A 17,222-nucleotide genomic window follows, 5' to 3' on the forward strand; every position below is an offset into this window, starting at 1 on the left:
GTGTGTACACTACTCACTACTCTGCTCCTAATGTGTGTGCACTTACTTGGATGGGTTAAATGCAGAGGTCAAATTCCAAGTATGGGTTACCATACTTGGCCATCACGTGTCACTTTCACTTTCACTTTCACTTACTGGGACCAGCGAACATCAATATTTCTCCAAATTACAACTGTAAAAATTACTGAATCGTCAAGCAAACAATGTAAACCATGTTTCTTTATTAAAGATTAAGAAACTCCAAGCAGCATATTCATAAATAAAATAATGAGTCTCCCTTAGATGTAATGTTACAGACTATGCTATGATATTGTTATGTTTCATGGAATATTTCATGTTTTTTTCTCTGAAATCAAAGGGGCACAAGTGTAAGGCAGTGATGACACTTAACCCTACAAATTACACATCCTTACCACCACTGTCGGCATCTCAAAGCCACAGGTTGTGTTACACAGTGTAATATATCACTTTGGTTCACATTAGTAACTACTTGGACTTCTACAAAATATACACAATACAACCTTGAGATTTGACTGACAAGCATGTGCAGGGTGAAATCTTCTCGCAAACTGGTCTAAGTGCTCCACGCTGACAAATGTCCTTTTCTTTGTGATTTGAACAACGTCAAATTTCAAAGGGTCTATGGAATGACAACAGGAAAATACGCACAGGTAGATGTAAATGTAAATGTATAAGGTTGTTCTGGTTTAGGTCACAAACATAACACGACTGAAATTCATAATTGGTCCGCACCTCCCAAAAAACTATTAAAAAAAGAGTATGTAAAAGTTTAATTCTACAATAAAAAATAATTCATATGTATGTTTGGAGTATTAAGAATTGCCTGCAAGAGATGTTTGTCAAGCTGTGGGCATACCAACATGGCTTCATTTACACCAGAGGGGTCTCCAACCCTGCTCCTGGAGAGCTACTGTGCTAAAGAGTTCAGCTCCAACCCCAATCAAACACACCTGAACCAGCTAATCAAGGTGTTTAGTGTAACTTAAAAATTAGAAATCAGGTGTGTTGGCGCAGGGTTTGCACTGAAGTGCCTTGGAACTCACAGCTTTGTATGATGCATTGACATAAATTCCACTGAAATAAAAGTCGTACTTGACAGCACCATGGAAGCGAATCCAAGCATTGATATGTTGGATTCAATAGTAGAGGTGTGAAAAATGTATAGCCATTTAATTCTTAACCAACGTACAGTTGGTAACCGGAGTAAAAATCAAGCGTTTAGGGCAACCGAACACACATCTCTAACACATATTGCTCTGTGATGAGACAACGGTCGCTTTGGCCAGATGGTATTTATAGCATAGGGAGCGGGATGCTTTAGATTCTAGAGAGCATTTGATTGGACAGAAGATGTGATGAGATTCTGAAGTCTGCGGTGATGTCATAAAACTCCGTTATCCATTTTAGCGGAAGTGAGAGACTAAGACTTCATACTAAAAGCTAAAAATACCTTACATTTTTATTTCAGGGGCCCTTGAAGATTGCAGGAAGGTAGCTCTCCAAGAGCAGGGCTTGAGACACGTGATTTACACCAATCACATATTCCCCTTGCAGCTCATTAAAACAAAAGATATTACAAACAAGTAAATTATGAAAACCATTTCATATACAAGTTTTTTTTGTCTATATAATCTGTGAAGTGTTGTACAGTAAAAACAAAAAATGTCAGAAAAGCAACGATAAAACAGCTCTTTCACAAACAACAGCATGAACTAGTTTAAAATGTCATTGATGTGATGCTGTTCTGTTATATTTCATGAATATAATTGTTCTCTCTGGGCTGGTTGTGCTCACGGATTGATGGTCTCAAAATTTGATTATCTGAAAGCACCTTCAAAATAATAATAAATAAAACAACAACTTAAAAACCCAAGCTTTCTTCAGTGCTGTTGCTATGATTGCAAAGTTTTAGTTTGTCTGTGATGAACTTTCCACACAAGTCACTGCTATACTATTTCACATTTTGAATAGTTAGCCTTTGCTTGTTCCGTAAACCCATCAACAACATCAACGCGATGCAAACAGGTAAATCTTCATTAGTTATCAACAACCAAAACCATAAATTGAAGCAAAATTAAAATGGTCTCACTGTTTGCAGGTTGAAGAAGGTCTATGACTGTCAAAAAGGGGGGCATATTTATCAGCGCTCAGCTTTTGGGTTCCTACAGCTGTGTATGCTCATCTAGTAACAAAACGTGGAGAGACATCTTTTATTTCGGCACTTAGAAAACAATCACAATGAATTTAAGTCTTTACCCATAGAGAACAAAATTCACAAAGCCATTCAAACAGTCGTTTTGAATTATGTTTATATGTCCTTTTTTGTTGTTCTTTTGTTTTTGTAACTCAACTTCAAAAATTGAGAATATTCAAAATACACTTTACTTACTTTGCTCTTTCGGCATTTACAAATATGTACAAGAAAAATGATTTCTCATGTTTTCATTTTTTTTATAATAAAAATCTCTACGTATTTTTTTTTCTCTTTTTTACTCTTTGTACACTGCCACAGTTTTCCAAGCTCCAACTGCACCTCGGCTTTCTTCCTTTGAAAAGCAAGTATGAGGCAACCCATGGTGACGATGGCCTTAGATGGATGTACTATGCTCAAAAGCTTCTGGGATGGGTCCTCCTGGTACTGACTGGTAGGACATTGGCATGGGCGTCTTGGCGGGACTCTGTCGGAACAGGCCGTTGGGAGCCCTGTGTTTGCATTGGATGGAGGGCATGGTGGAGCTGCTGAGAGGAAGGGGTAGGGTGCTGCCAGGACCCTGGGCCAGTGTCCGGCCCACCCCATGAGCTTGATCCGGGAGGAATGTGCTCACAGACAGGCCCGTGCCCGGGTAGTCTCGCACAGCCTCCCGCTGCTGGCTGGGCGGCATGCTGCCGATGTCCAGGGCAGAGATCTCGATAGATGGTGCGGGGATCTGCTTGTGTGCCATGTCCTCGTCCATAAGACTGTTCATACGCCGATGCACCTGTTCCAGGTTCACCTCCTTGTCCTAGAGAGGGTGAGAGAAGAAAGGAGGGACAAAGAGGCTGAGATCTGCTGGTTCCAGGATGTTTTTTTGTTGTTTCTTTTTTGCTTTTAAACTCCATGCAAGTAAGGCTTCAGTTACAGCAGGGTGTGTTGTAGCTGTATTTACTAAAAGGCCCAATTGGAAAGTGTTTCAAATAGAATGTGCACCTTGAAATCAAATTTGGCCAGTGGGCATTTACAATAATAATAATAATGCTTGAGTGATACTAAAACTGCCATTACTATTAATATCACCAACAACAACAGTGCTGGAGCCAACCTGCATTTTATAACACATCAACATTAAACTCTATAGGAATTGTTATAATTGCTAAAATGTCTGTTAAAATACAGCATAAAGAGTCTTACAATTCGAACATGTTAATCATATAATTAGCTACCCGAATAAAAACACATCTGCATTAATAGCAAAAACATTTGACAGTAACACTATTAAAGTAGCACAAGTACTGTATTTACCTTTTTGTTTATTTATAATTTACCATGTTGTTAGTGTTAATACTAATGAACAATCCAGAGTGTTAAATCCAGATCTAAATAAACACAATAGACAATAGGATGCATGTCCAGGGGCCTAAAATCAAGCTCTGTAATGTTATGCACATAGAAAGGCAGCTTCACTTTCTATTTTAAATTCAGGTAATTTGCAGTATCATCGTAAAATTACACTGTATTTAAAATCGCTTATTCATATCAGACCAAAAGAACTACCATAATAACCAAGCAAGGTGTTGGTCAGCTTTAAAGAAAAGTAGTTATTGTATATAACATTATTTGCAGTACTATGTGGTTGCTATGGTTTTCTAGGTAGGTGATATGTGATTACTCACTGCTCCAAGTCAGAGATCACCCCCGAATCTTAATGATACCATAAACAAATATGTTTACATATGCACCAACAATGCAATTTTCTCTTATGATTTCTCAATGACTCTTATTAAGAATTGTGGTGGTTTTTACCAATTATTTACTTGTACCACAATGTACACCACAAAAATTAATACTTACATTTACATTATGAAAATAAAAAGTAAGTACAATAGTCAACATTTGAAATGGATCAAAACCTTTCATCAAAGTTATTCATTAATTTTGAACAATACCCATTCTTGTCTTAGGACAACTTTGATGATTTTTTTTTTTTTTGGATCCACTTCAGATGTTGACTACTGTAGATTGAAGTTTTCTCTGTTCTTGTTTTTGACTTAAAAGATATTTGTAGCATACTTATATAAGTATAATTATTGTCTTAGGCCAGTGGTGTCAAATTCTTATTCACCTCAGTTTACAACATCTACTGTAGATTATAATACCTAGAATAAATTGTATGATATATTGGGGTAAAGCTAAATGGACCATATGGAATTTATTAACTTTATTCACCACAAATAAATTATTGTGACTACTTTTATTTATTTATATTGCTGAGGAGAGGTTAGGACTAATTGGGTCTGTCCATTTATGTCTTTAAACTACTATTTTCAATTACATTGTGTTCCAGCAAAGGAGCCATTTTCACTTTTTCTACAATGAAATAGTTTTATAATTTGATCAAATGTTCTTTCATACATGCATTCACTTATATATATACACATAAAGTATAATTTGTACCTTTACACAATGATACTTAATATGAAAATAATTAAATGCATAATATATATATATATATATATATATATATATATATATATATATATTACATCTTTGTTTACAGATAAAAAACACATTTGTATACATTTTAGCCAGCATAATTTTAAAGATATTTTAAGATACTAGCTTAATAAGCACATGAATATGGATGCCCTTTGTTTCAGTTATGGGCTGGCAGTGTTTGAGATAGGATCTGCTTATCATCAATACGTGTTTAATAGGAAGAACGCCCAGATAATTTTAATGACAACACAACTTCATCTGTAAAGGTTTTCTCAAAGAATTCTTAAAGTTAATGCATATATGAAAGAACATTTGATCAAATTATAAAACTATTGCATTGTAGAAAAGGTGAAAATGGCTCCTTTGCTGGAACACAATGTCATTGAAAATAGTAGTTTAAAGACATAAACGGAGAGGACCCAATTAGCCCATAGGTCAAATCTACTGTATTTTTTTCAAAACAGTATACACTTTTTAAATTTAATTCATAGATTTTGATATTTTTTTGTAACCATCCAAAAGAAATACAGTTTGGCTCCAGAGTCCCCGACTGTCACAGGTCACATACTGTTACACCTATTTTTTAAGCTCTCACAACAAAAAAGCTTTTGGGAGGGATATTGCAGAAGTTAGATTTGGAATGGCAAAGTAATTGCACTGTGTAAATTAGTCTGTCAAGTTAGGTTGAAGAATATTTTTCATTACAAATATTTTCAAGCTCCACACATTCTCACAATCCATCGCATCGTATTTTAGTACTCCTACTTGTCTTAACTAATGAAGAATGAGGTGGAATTTTAAGCTATAATGATGTAAAAATAATCAATTGCATTTTTTTAATCAATGCAGACTGCTACCGAAAAAATTGAACTCAAGGAAAGGAAACTCAAGGAAAATAAACAGTGCTTCTTCTTAACTACACACTCAATTATGTTTTTTTCCGAAACACATCTGGTTTCTGTCAGGCTATAGCCACACTTTCACTGCTTCTAATAGAGAGTTGCATGGGTACTGTGAAAAATTCAGATTATTTGGGGATGCAAGATTTTCAGATCCGATTTGCGCTTTTGGATGCACAGAAATATGTGTGACTCGGCAATGTGTAGTCTAAGCCTCAGACATCATGCCCACGGACCGTTGGCTGAACGTCTGATGCATATGGCACACTAAATTGGAGACACTTTTTTCTAAAATTTTGAAGTCAACATTTTATTTGGTTGAATTTAACAGGATTTCCGGGAGATGTGTGTGTGGCATTTTTTTACAGTCCGCCTGGAAACAAAGCCGCCGTCGCATAAAACCCCTCATAGAAAAATAAAGTCATCATGTTTATATCTGTGACAATGAGCGCTTATCAGGATTAATCCTAAATGCTGGATTTCCAAAAGTATGTGAAATTCAGGGCATAGACTCTTTAAAATACAGAGTTTTGCACGGCGTTCTGTTATTGTAGGGAAATCGACTTACATTTTCATGTCCCTAAAGATGACGTGGAACACAATAAACTGTGATTGATTGTTTTACATGTCGGTCAGACATCCTCTTGGGCATTCTGTGGCCAATGAAAGCTGCTTTGGAGTCCAGACCTTGCGCCGTCATGTCTGAAGGTCTGGCTATGCAAGACTAGGCAATATGTAATATTTTCCACACAAAAAAAAGAAAAAAAAAAGAAAAAAAAGAGTCATGTACAAAAAGTAAGTTAACAACTTTTCTTTTGTTTAACTTTATCCTAATCACCTGCTACTAATGGAAACTGAATGGTTAAAAATAAAGTTTTTATTTTTCTATCTACACACAGGCACAATTAGTGTACCAAGATACTTCCAACATACCATGATTTTCTGATACATTATGCTCATTCCAAAATTTGTGGAGGTCCTATAAAGGATAGATACAGCCGTGCATCTATTACATTTTCAGTCATTCCAACATAGTCAATCAGGAGATGGTAAATTATGACTTGTGAATTGTATCAAAATATTCCAAAGTGTGAATTTGAGTCCTATTTTTATTTTGATATTGTGATTTCCCTACTTCTTACACAAGAGGAAGAAATCATAAAGGTCAGAGATCTGAATGATATCTCTGACCACTGGTTGAAAGTTATGACGTCCCATCGCACAAAGTCCCATCACTTTTTTGATGCACATTAAGGAATTTATTCGGTAGGCTGAATGTGTTTCCATTGTAGTTTATGCACATGTTTTCTTATTGGATAAAAAATGTTATCCTCCTCAATTGAGTGCATACGTTTTTTATGCAAAGTTTTAGAACTTTTGCGCAACTTGGCATTTCCATCCAGCATTTTTTATGCTATATCCTAAAATGTGCATAAAAATGGGTGAATGGAAACATTGCAATTGACTGAATTTGTTTCTTTTGATTTAAATTGCTTTGCTTTTGATGCTCTGCCTTTAATGCTTGAGATATGTTTTGTAGATAAACATAAATCGGGTCAACATTAATTGCTTTTCTAAACTAAAATTCTACATTTATTTAAAGGATTAGTTGGAGCAGATAGTAAAGGAAGCAGCCAACAAGTGTCCAGCAAACATGATAACTTAAAATCTATTTAAGCCCCAGCATTTTTTTTTTAATGAAACCATTATTTTGGAATTTATCACATTACATCCATGGCGACATGTCAAGCTTGTCACATGACACACCACAGCCACAATAGTACTGTATCAACAGTCCCCCCCCCCCCCCCCTTTTTTATTAAAAATATTGACAAACTAGATAACTATATTGTAATTAATATTACAATTCTCAGATATATTTAAGTAAATGTATTTTATCATTTAAATACCTTTATAATGATCATGTTAGTGATCTATAACGGATGATGGGTGCTGCCATGTTAGTTTGCAGAATAACAACATCAATTCATTCACTTCTCCAAAAAGTCATGAAAGTAAGAGGCCAGTGAATTGTAAACTTTATAGTTTCTTACACAATGTGTATCTGATATGAATGTGCATTTACCTATCTCTGACTCAGCAAACTTTTGACTGATTGTGTATCACAAACTCTACAACACCTATTAAAAATGGAGAAGACATAATCTTTCTCTAAACTTCTTATACTGAGTGCTTTTCCAGACTGTAGTTTTATAGATATTTCACTGTAGCTTTTATTCGTGAACAAGTTCTACAAAACTTGTAAAATGCATCCTTGCTTCTTTTTGCAGGTATGCAAATGCATTGTGCATCATTTTTAACACAATTATGAGATATTTTAAGTGTTTAGTCTTTTCAATTTTATGGCGATTATGAACATACATCACTGATTCATGAAATAAATCCACTCTAATTAAATCATCACTGCCACAAGTAGTGGAATTCTTATTGAAATATGTTCATAATCATGCTGCATCTGGCTTCATGCCTCGACATATGAATGGCACCAATTAAACAGCATAAGTGTTCTTAACACTCATTTTGACTGAACTGGAAAATCATTTATCATCATTAACGTGGTACTGTGCTAATTGTTCAAAGTAGGAATAGCAGGGGCGTCATTCTAAACCCAACAGAACAACAAGGAAGATGAATCTGCTAAATGAGACAACTAAAGCGCAAAAAAAAAAAAAAAAAAAAAACTTTAATGTTAGATGGATTCTACATCTGGTCCTGTTAATTCTCAGCCAATCAAAGAAGAGGCCTACGATTCTATTCTGACCTGTGTCAATAGCTTCTGCTTCATCCCAGTCTCTTTCTCTGTCTGTCCAAATGTCCTTGCTCCCCTCCGATGAAGCAGTAGCAATATCATTATATGTCAATGGACCAGAAACCCTTGCCAGTCTGTAATCCTTAGTAACCTGCATGAGATCATAAACAAATGAAGAATAAATGTAAAATAGAAAATATAGAGATAAATAAATTTATCTCATGGATTTATGTTCTTTTGGGGTGGCTTTTTAGGATAACTGAGCAGACAGACTCATGCAAGCACCCAATTTGCCCACACTTTAGTTTACGGATCCACATCAACCCTGTTTCAGTTTTTTTACATGCAGTTTCCATTTGCAGAGGATGAGGCTTTGGTATAAAAGAGAGGTTGAAAAGTGAAGTAATTATTCAGATATTTAGAATTAGGTGATTTGAATAGAACAGTAGATACTTAATTGCCATCTTTAAAGTATGTTTATGGATATGAAATGTTGTCTAAAACACAAAAAAGAAAAGAGCAAACAAAAAAAAGAGAATAGATTACATTAAAAGGTTGCCAAAGATCTAAGGAATTGTCTAGTATAGAATACTGGCAGCATGGAATCATTTTTCTATTTTGCCACTAACAAGATGCATTCTGTAAATTCTGTATTTAAGGTGAACATATCTGGCATTCATTTGCATGTTCAAATCATTTAACATGATTTAGCCCCAGTAGAGCATTCTGGAAAGCAAAAAGAGCATACTATTATTACTTTGGATTCAAAGAAAAATGTAATTGGTGGAATATAGTAGCTGTTTCGAAACCTTTTGAGCTGTTGGCCCAGACAGATTTCAAAGCATCATAGGTATGATTATGACAGGTATCAAAAGGTATGATTAGATACCTTCTTTTGGGCAAAATCTAAAGCATTATTGCGTTTATCATTTACAGAGATGACATTCTTAGAATGCAGCGCAGCGAGCTCATTGAAAAAAAATCCATCCAAGATGGCAAGTTGAGAGAAACGTTAAATATATTGCATTGAATACTGAAAAGTATCAATAAAATTACTCATTATTTTATGCTTATTAGAGTATAACATTTTTTTTTTTACTAATTATAAATATGGGGAATTGCAATAAGCGAATTAAATGTGACATGGTCCAAGCTCCAAGAGCCGAACTTTTTTATTGCTGCATAGAGTTGGTGCCTATTTGAGAGTGTTTTAGATCAATCATTGCTGTTCTATTTCAGTTTAGGATGCTACCTTGGAAGATAGTTGCCTATAAAGACAGTACACAGCAGCTCTCTAGGCTTTGAAGCAGAGCTTTTGCCTTCTGAAATGGTCTAAACTCCACATTCACACCTTGTTAGTAATTGTGACATTCTAATCCATAAAACCTGCTCAATCAAGGGCAGTCTGCACACCCCAAGCATCCCAAAAAAATCTGTTGGTATGTTTAATTGAAGGGGGGCCAATTTTGATTTCATCAGGGCACACCTATAACTGTGTGTACTGGAGCTCGACTAAATCGGGGCTCGCGTCTGCTGCGGGATCCTTAAAGTAGAGTGTGGCAGTGTCCTCTCCCTGCTCTGTCTTCCGCGCCCTGAGCTCGGTCACCTCTTTGGGCTGCTCTTGCCGGCAGCGATAGCTGTTCCACCACATTTCCAGTGCGGCCACCAGACAGGCCAACAGGAGCCCCGCTGCTAGGATGCAGAAGACGCCGGCGAAGCTATGCAGCTTGAGTGAGCGACCATCCGGTTGGGCATTACTGTGGCTGTTGAGGTCGCAGCGGCCCGTCCGAGGCCACCACTTTTGTTTCAATACATCCAGGTCTCCTTTCTCCTGCAGCTCCAGAATCCTGTGAGGGATGACAACGGAATGTACTTATTTCATGTTAAGTTTTTTCATGTGTCTCCTTTATTTCCTTTCAAAAATTCTGAAAACAGCCTGTGCATGTTAGCCAGTTAGAAAACTTGTAGGTGTCTCTGCCAATAGCACCGACACTTTTTTTTTTTTTTTTTACCAATGGCAGACGAGGGAGTGTTTGGGATACTGTTTGGAAACAGTAAACAGTGGCATTTGCCAAAACAGGCATCCACCCAGAACAACCAAAATTATCTCACAGCAAAATGTAACTATTTTAGGATGATTTCATGATTTTTTCCAAACCATAACCGTCACCCGTAAACATAACCATCACTGTACAGACAATTATGGATGATAATGTACACATTCAAATGAATTAGCCACATATTTACCCACACATAAAGCAGATACAAATTGCCATGAGACTGTGTTGAAACAATTGAGAACCACCCATCAACACCTTATAAACTATCCATAACACCATTGGAGCTGCAGGGCAATGACCTAGCAAAAACACAGAATGTCTCGGTTACGTATGTAACCTTCGTTCCCTGAAGTAGAGAACGGAGACGTAGTCAACGAGTCGACAGATTGGGATCACGCTTAAGGAGCCTGTCATCTTTGAGTACTGTTAAAATGAGCCAATGCACATTGGCGTGTGTGAAATGCATCACACACTCCGCCCCTACGGTGTGGGTATAAATACGGAAGTGGATGCACGCACTAGTTGTTTTTCGCTGAGGAGCCGAGCGTAACTCGGAGTCAGCGGTGGTCCATAAATATAAGCGACAGGACTACGTCTCCGTTCCCTCCTTCAGGGAACGAGGGTTACACACATAACGAGACGTTCCCTGAATGAAGGAACAGAAACGTAGTCGACGCGTTGACTGATTGGGCTCCGAATTAAAACACAAGTAGTGCTTCCACCTTCCAGTGCCTAGACAAAAGCCTTCTGATTATTTGAGGAAGAGATGGGACAGGGCTTAGGCCAGGGAAGTCACTGCTGTTCCACAAGACCACTGTGAAAGTGTTCTCTTTCGTTGGAAAGGAATACGCTGCGGAAGCCACATCCTGCCTGAAGGAAGGTAACATGTGGAGAATACACATATGGCCTGGGCGAATGTCCGGGCAGTACAACATATGGAATGTCACTGGGATGGCTCCAGCCTATGATAGGGGGAGACTCAAGCAGACACGGGCTCATAGTAGGGAGTCGTACCTTGGAAGAATACACATATGGGATCTCCGTAGGGATCACAACATATGGACCCAGCCTAACACAGGTTCCACCAGTGCATACGAGTGCTAGGCCTGGCTTGGGACGATCCGCTATGTCCATTTCCGAAGGGTATGGAGGAACTCGACAGGGTTCGGCTGATAAGGGGAACTCTACTGGAGCAAGAATTGTGCACGTATCCAGTCCATAGGAGGGGAATGACGCAGCAAGCCAACACTTCGAACCGGGCTTACAGTGAAACTGGCTTCATGTGAAGGGAGCCCATGGGCAGCAGCGGTTCGACACATAGGCTAGTTCTCTAGCGTACAGGGTAGGTGTCGCCCAGCCCCCAACTCTATAAACATCTGTTCAGCGAGACACTTTGTGTCAACGCCAAGGAGGGAGCAATACTCTCACTTAGAAGGAGCTCACCATTCAGGTGGGAACGTGATATTGGGAAAACACCAAGATGAAGGCAACCACATGTAGTGAGCTAACCTTTGCTTGGAAACAGCCTTCCCTTCTGCTGGTCTCCGTAACAGACAAGAGCTGGTCTGAGGTCCAGGCTTTGCATTCTGACCACGTATAACCGCAATGGAGCTAAAGAACAGAGAAAAGCCAGGGCTGGTTTTGCCTCCTCCGGGGCAGTGCTTGCAGGCTCACCACCTGGTCCTGTAGGAGTGGTAGGAACCTTGGGCACATATCCAGGCCGGGGTTTTTCATGAGAGTTATTAGCCGGCCCGAATTCCAGGCATGATTCGTTGACCGAAAATGCGTGCAAGTCCCTACCCTCTAGATAGAGACCAAGCAAGCAGGAAAATTGTTTCATGGAGAGAAGACTCAGTTCAACGAATAGGTTCCACTAAGGGGGAGCATGCCTCAATTTGAGAGGGTGCTCTCATAGAAGTGATGGTCTCTACGGCATAAAAAAAATCTTGCAGTAGTAACCAGAACCTCCACGTCTCTTTCTTTTTAGAACCAGTTGTGGAACTCTCCAGGGTCTGAACGCTGGTGCCATCATGCCCCATCCCTGAGAATGTACTCAAAGGAAGGAGTCAGGAAGGCTGACTCGGAGGCTGTCGAGAGGAGAGGGTCTGGTTGGGCCAATGAGGGGCAACTAGCAAGACCTGCTCCATCTCCTCCCTGACTTTAGCACAGTTTTGTGCAAGAAGGCTCACTGGGGAATACATTATTGCGGGGGCCCTGGGGCCAGCTATGGCCAGAGTCTTTCTGTGTCGAGGGATTTCCACTCAGACAGGAGAATCTGATCTGCAAGCAACTCGAGTCAATGGATGCCAATGCAGTCGGAGGGCCGCCCTGACCTCCGTTACTGCATGCCCTTTGTACGTGGCCCCTCACCCGGTGTTGATGGACACTCATTCTAGGGACCGTTGGCCCGGAGAAACAAAAGGTCTGTTACAGACTGAGGGTTTGACGGCAGGCCAGGGTGCTTTCACACGGAGCGTGCCTTTCTGCCAAGGCCACCTCGGGGCTCGGCCGTGAAGTCAGTGCTGATGTGGTCTTCATATGGAGGAAGCCGAGCGGCTGCGTTTACCATATGCCCCAGGAGCCTCTTTAGAGTTTTTAGTGGGACCATTTCTCACTTTTATACAACACTAAACATCCACACACTCTTTTTCAGAGATGCGGTTGACCGAATCCATCTCCAAACTAGAAAAGAGATCCTCAGCCCGTGGACGAGTTTACTCTTTCCAAGTTGACCTGATGACCCAACTTGCTAAGAGCACTGAAGGGTAGGACTTTGTACTGATACTTCACACCTTTCGAATGCATGAACACAGAATGGCCTGTGGTGCGGAAGGATAGAGCTCTGAAGTACATGTCTCTCAGGTCGAACGCTGCAGACCAATCTTGGGGACAGAGCATTTGAAAATGCATCTCTGTGTAACAAAACAGAGGATTTCGAAAAAGGGCCTGTCTCAATTAACACAGGACCAAGATGGTCATGACCTACCTCTCTAGGGTACAATGAAGTACGGGCTAATAGAAGCCGGTCTTCATATCGGCTGGAAGGGGCGGCTACAATGCATCCTTCGCCAGTAGCACTGTGACGTGTGCACCCAAGACAGAAGCACTGCTCAAGACCTAGGTGTGATACATATCACAAATTTTAGGAACATTCTCAACTACGACGTGTGCACCCAAGACAGAAGCACTGCTCAACACCTAGGTATGATGAATAGCACCCGAAGGGGCCCGAAGCGGGGTGTGAGTGTGCAGTGCAACACTTACCTGACTCCACTGGAGGGCAGGGGATGTGTGAGAAGGCAGATGAACGGGTACTCGAACGCATCCAGGCGCCGGCTGGCAACACAAGAGGGGGCTGAGGGGTGCAAGGCTTTTAAAGGGTCTGGCCAGAGTCTGGCCCTCTTGGGACCTTCGTTCCCCCATCCCTGGGTGGCCTGTGTCAGGGCGTTACGCTTACCACCTAGATTGGCAGCGTCTGACACAGGCTGGGCGGCCTGCCTGCGACTGGTTCCACGGGGAGGCCTGTATGGAGGCTGCTGCGGAGGCCCAGCAGGAGCGGCGGTAGGGGGATGCCCTCGGTGACGAGTAGGCGGAGGAACTGCCACCGGCTGCGGGGTGGAGGCAGCAGCGAGCAGTCGGGGCAGGATGTGCCGGATGGCCTCCGTCTGTGCTGGGCGGCAGAGAACTGTTGGGCACAGTTCTCCACCGCGTCGCCAAACAGCCCAACCTGGGAAATTGGGGAGTCCATGAACCGAACCTTGTCCGCATCCACCATATCAACCAGGCTGAGCCAACGATGGCACTCCTGGACCAATAAAGTGGACATCGCCAGACCGATTGCACATGCCACAATGCTCGGGCCCCGGAGGGCGAGGTCGGCTGCAGTGCGGAGCTCACCTAAGAGTGCACAGTCTGGGCTACCCTCGTGCATGTGCATGAGTGCCCTGGCCTGACAGACCTGTAGCAATGCCATGGCATGCAAAGAGGAGGCGACTTACCCACAGGCTTTGTAAGCTCTGCCCATCGGAACGTAAGAGAACTCACAGGCCTTAGGGGGGAGACGAGGATCCTCCGTCCAAAAGGAAGCGGCCGCCGGACACAGGTGCGCCTGTGTCGTGACAGACCGCTCCACTGGAGGGATAGCTTCGTAACCCACCACCGCTCCTCCGTCAAGGATAATGAGGGGGAGGAGCTACTCAGGCCGTTTTTGTCAGAGAAAGGTGCCGTCCACGACCTGTTCTCCATGCACTTTGGGAAAGAAAGGCACTGGGGCGGCAAGCTGAGAACCAGTGCGGCCCGCTCCGAGATACCAATCATCCAACTGAGACTGTTCGGGACACGGTGGAGGATTCCACTCAAGCCCGACAGCCTCAGCGGCCCGTTTCAGCATAGCTGACATTTTTGGATCTGGCTCGGGCAACGTTACACTCCAAGGGGGAGATAACGCAGCCGAGGTATCATTTCCAGAGGTCAGCTAACCCTCCGATGCTGCAGTCAGTATCCTGTCCTGGAGGGGCCCCGAATGAGATAGTCATGTTCTCGCAATGAGAACATTAACTATCCACAAAAACTGCCTCAGCGTGCTGAATATATATATATATATATATATATATATATATAAATATTTTTTTACAAATTTCTTTTTAACACGTGATGCAACCATTTTTGGGACAAAGGGGGCAGGGAACGACCGCATCCCGAAATGCACGGATGGAATGACATCTTGAAAAAGACGCAAACGCACCCATGTTGCTCTTTCAGGAAATGGGACCCGTCACCAGTGCCGGAGTACACATGGGAATGACCGTGGCAACACTTGAACAATGAACTGAAACAGTGAAGGACTCACTTCTTTGCCCTCTAACCAGCCGTCAACAAACACACAAAAAGTATGCTGTTAAAACAGCAGTTGACAGCTCAGAAGCTCGCGATCACCGCTGCACTAACACTAACACACTCGCTCGTTGTAATATAACAACACTCTTTTCACAGACATCGACATGAAGACCGGTCGGTTCCGAAGCGAAAGACAACTAGTGCATGCATGTGATGCATTTCATGCACGCCAATGTGCATTGGCTCGTTTTAACAGTTTTCGAAGATGACAGGCTCCCTAAGCGTGATCCCAATGTTGGATGAAAAGGGAAAGGGAACACTCTTGTATCATGGGTGGTGAAACAACACATTTTCTTCCAAAACATATAGTTATTTTTTTGCAATTCCATTTGGTGCCACTAAATGCAAGTAACTTACTCACTGCTACCTTAGTTAAATGTCAACATTTTATACATTTCACTTGTAATGATGTAAATAGACATGGGAAGGTAAGAACATGTGTATGTAAAGGGCCCCTCTACAATTAATAAAGGTTTTTCAATTTCTTCAATGAAAAGCGCCATCACAGAAACACGCAATGGGGCTGCCAAAAGACCATATAACGATGGACAACAAAGCAATATAGTAAGATGAATTCTTCACTTAAGCAGAGATGACATTATGGTTCACTGTGTAAAACCTGCAAGCTTCCTCCCAGCTGCACCAGAGTACATTTCCACCAGTCGCCCTAGGCCTGTTTTTGTTATTTTGGAGATGTTATGCCATTCCTGGTTTGGAATTGGGGAACAATTTCACTCTATTTTTAAAATAATTATAAGATATAAGATTATACAAGATCTTGTTGTTATTACTATATGCATGGGGGGGTCTTAATGTAAATTAAGATACTACAAATGTCCTTTTTTTTATAAAATATGTTACAATATGCCTCTTCTATTGAGATAAGAATGTTATGTTTTTATCTGCAAACATCACAACTGTTAGGTATTACTAGTGGTTGGGTCATGTTAACATATTCTAGAAAGATCAATAATGAGTGAGTGAGTAGGCAACAGAACATCACTACACAGGTTTATGAAATCCAGCAGCAATACAATTTTTACAGTCTTAATTAGTTACAAGTGATTATGTGCAGCTTTAGACAGTCTGCTGGCATCTGTTACATTCACAAAGGGATCAACTTGTAATGAGTCTAAAACTAAACCCAAGAAACAACAGTCAAATCAAAGGTTTGTGTGGAATAAAGAATGACTGTCAATTGTGGGAGATTTAAAGCACCCCTAAAATAGCAAGTCATTTATTTGGTAATTGGAACATGGATTTAATGATTTAAAAAAAAAAAACATGATATGGTATGAACACATACAAAACAACAACAACTGAATATATGTTCTCTCATTAAATAAGAAATGTGCGGAATAATGTGGGATATTTTGTCTTGTTCATGTTTTGCATGAAACACATATTTTTTTTCCAGTAGCTAGAGCTAGAGTTGTAATTATTATGTCAATAGCTTTCACAAACTCCAGAGAGTGCCTGACTCCATACATACTCGATACACCATCTGCATGTTATTCTTTAAGAGAAAAAAAAAAAAAAAAAAAAAATATATATATATATATATATATATATATATATATATATATTAGTTGGGAGACAGGTAATACGCACTTTTGGGAGATGAGGTCTCGATAAGGACTCCCATGTTGCATGGCTATGCCGTAGCCTTTGCTGCTCATGCTGTTGCCGGATACAGTGATAGTGCAATCGTCATCTGTCAGTGCCGCATACTCCACCACAGCCATATCCCACAAAAATGCGTAAGGTCCTTTTTTGGCCTGCAGATAAAATATTTAACTTCATTAAGAGATTTCTGACAACATTCTCAAATAATCATCTTATAAGGGTGTGCAGTCTAACATTGCATTCTAAAGACCCATTCA

General features: G+C 40.5%; 1 protein-coding gene across 2 annotated transcripts in view; it reads right to left on the reverse strand.

Moving 5' to 3' along the window:
* Nucleotides 1-204: 204 nt before the first annotated feature.
* grid1b (glutamate receptor, ionotropic, delta 1b) overlaps nucleotides 205-17,222 on the reverse strand; it is an 816,517-nt gene continuing 799,499 nt past the window's right edge. The window contains exons 14-17 of one of the 2 annotated variants that reach the window (XM_077205908.1): nucleotides 16,951-17,117; nucleotides 9,990-10,230; nucleotides 8,396-8,534; nucleotides 205-3,023 (exon numbers count right to left, since the gene is read on the reverse strand). In XM_077205908.1, coding sequence (XP_077062023.1) covers nucleotides 2,629-3,023; nucleotides 8,396-8,534; nucleotides 9,990-10,230; nucleotides 16,951-17,117 — 942 coding nt within the window. In that variant the 3' untranslated portion in view covers nucleotides 205-2,628. The remainder of the gene's footprint in view (nucleotides 3,024-8,395; nucleotides 8,535-9,989; nucleotides 10,231-16,950; nucleotides 17,118-17,222) is intronic. The other variant, XM_077205910.1, reaches the window with a different exon arrangement.

The sequence above is a fragment of the Siphateles boraxobius genome, unplaced genomic scaffold, assembly GCF_051911475.1.
Source record: "Siphateles boraxobius isolate OS27281-9 unplaced genomic scaffold, OSU_SipBor_1 55, whole genome shotgun sequence".
In the NCBI taxonomy this organism is placed as follows: Eukaryota; Metazoa; Chordata; class Actinopteri; order Cypriniformes; family Leuciscidae; genus Siphateles; species Siphateles boraxobius.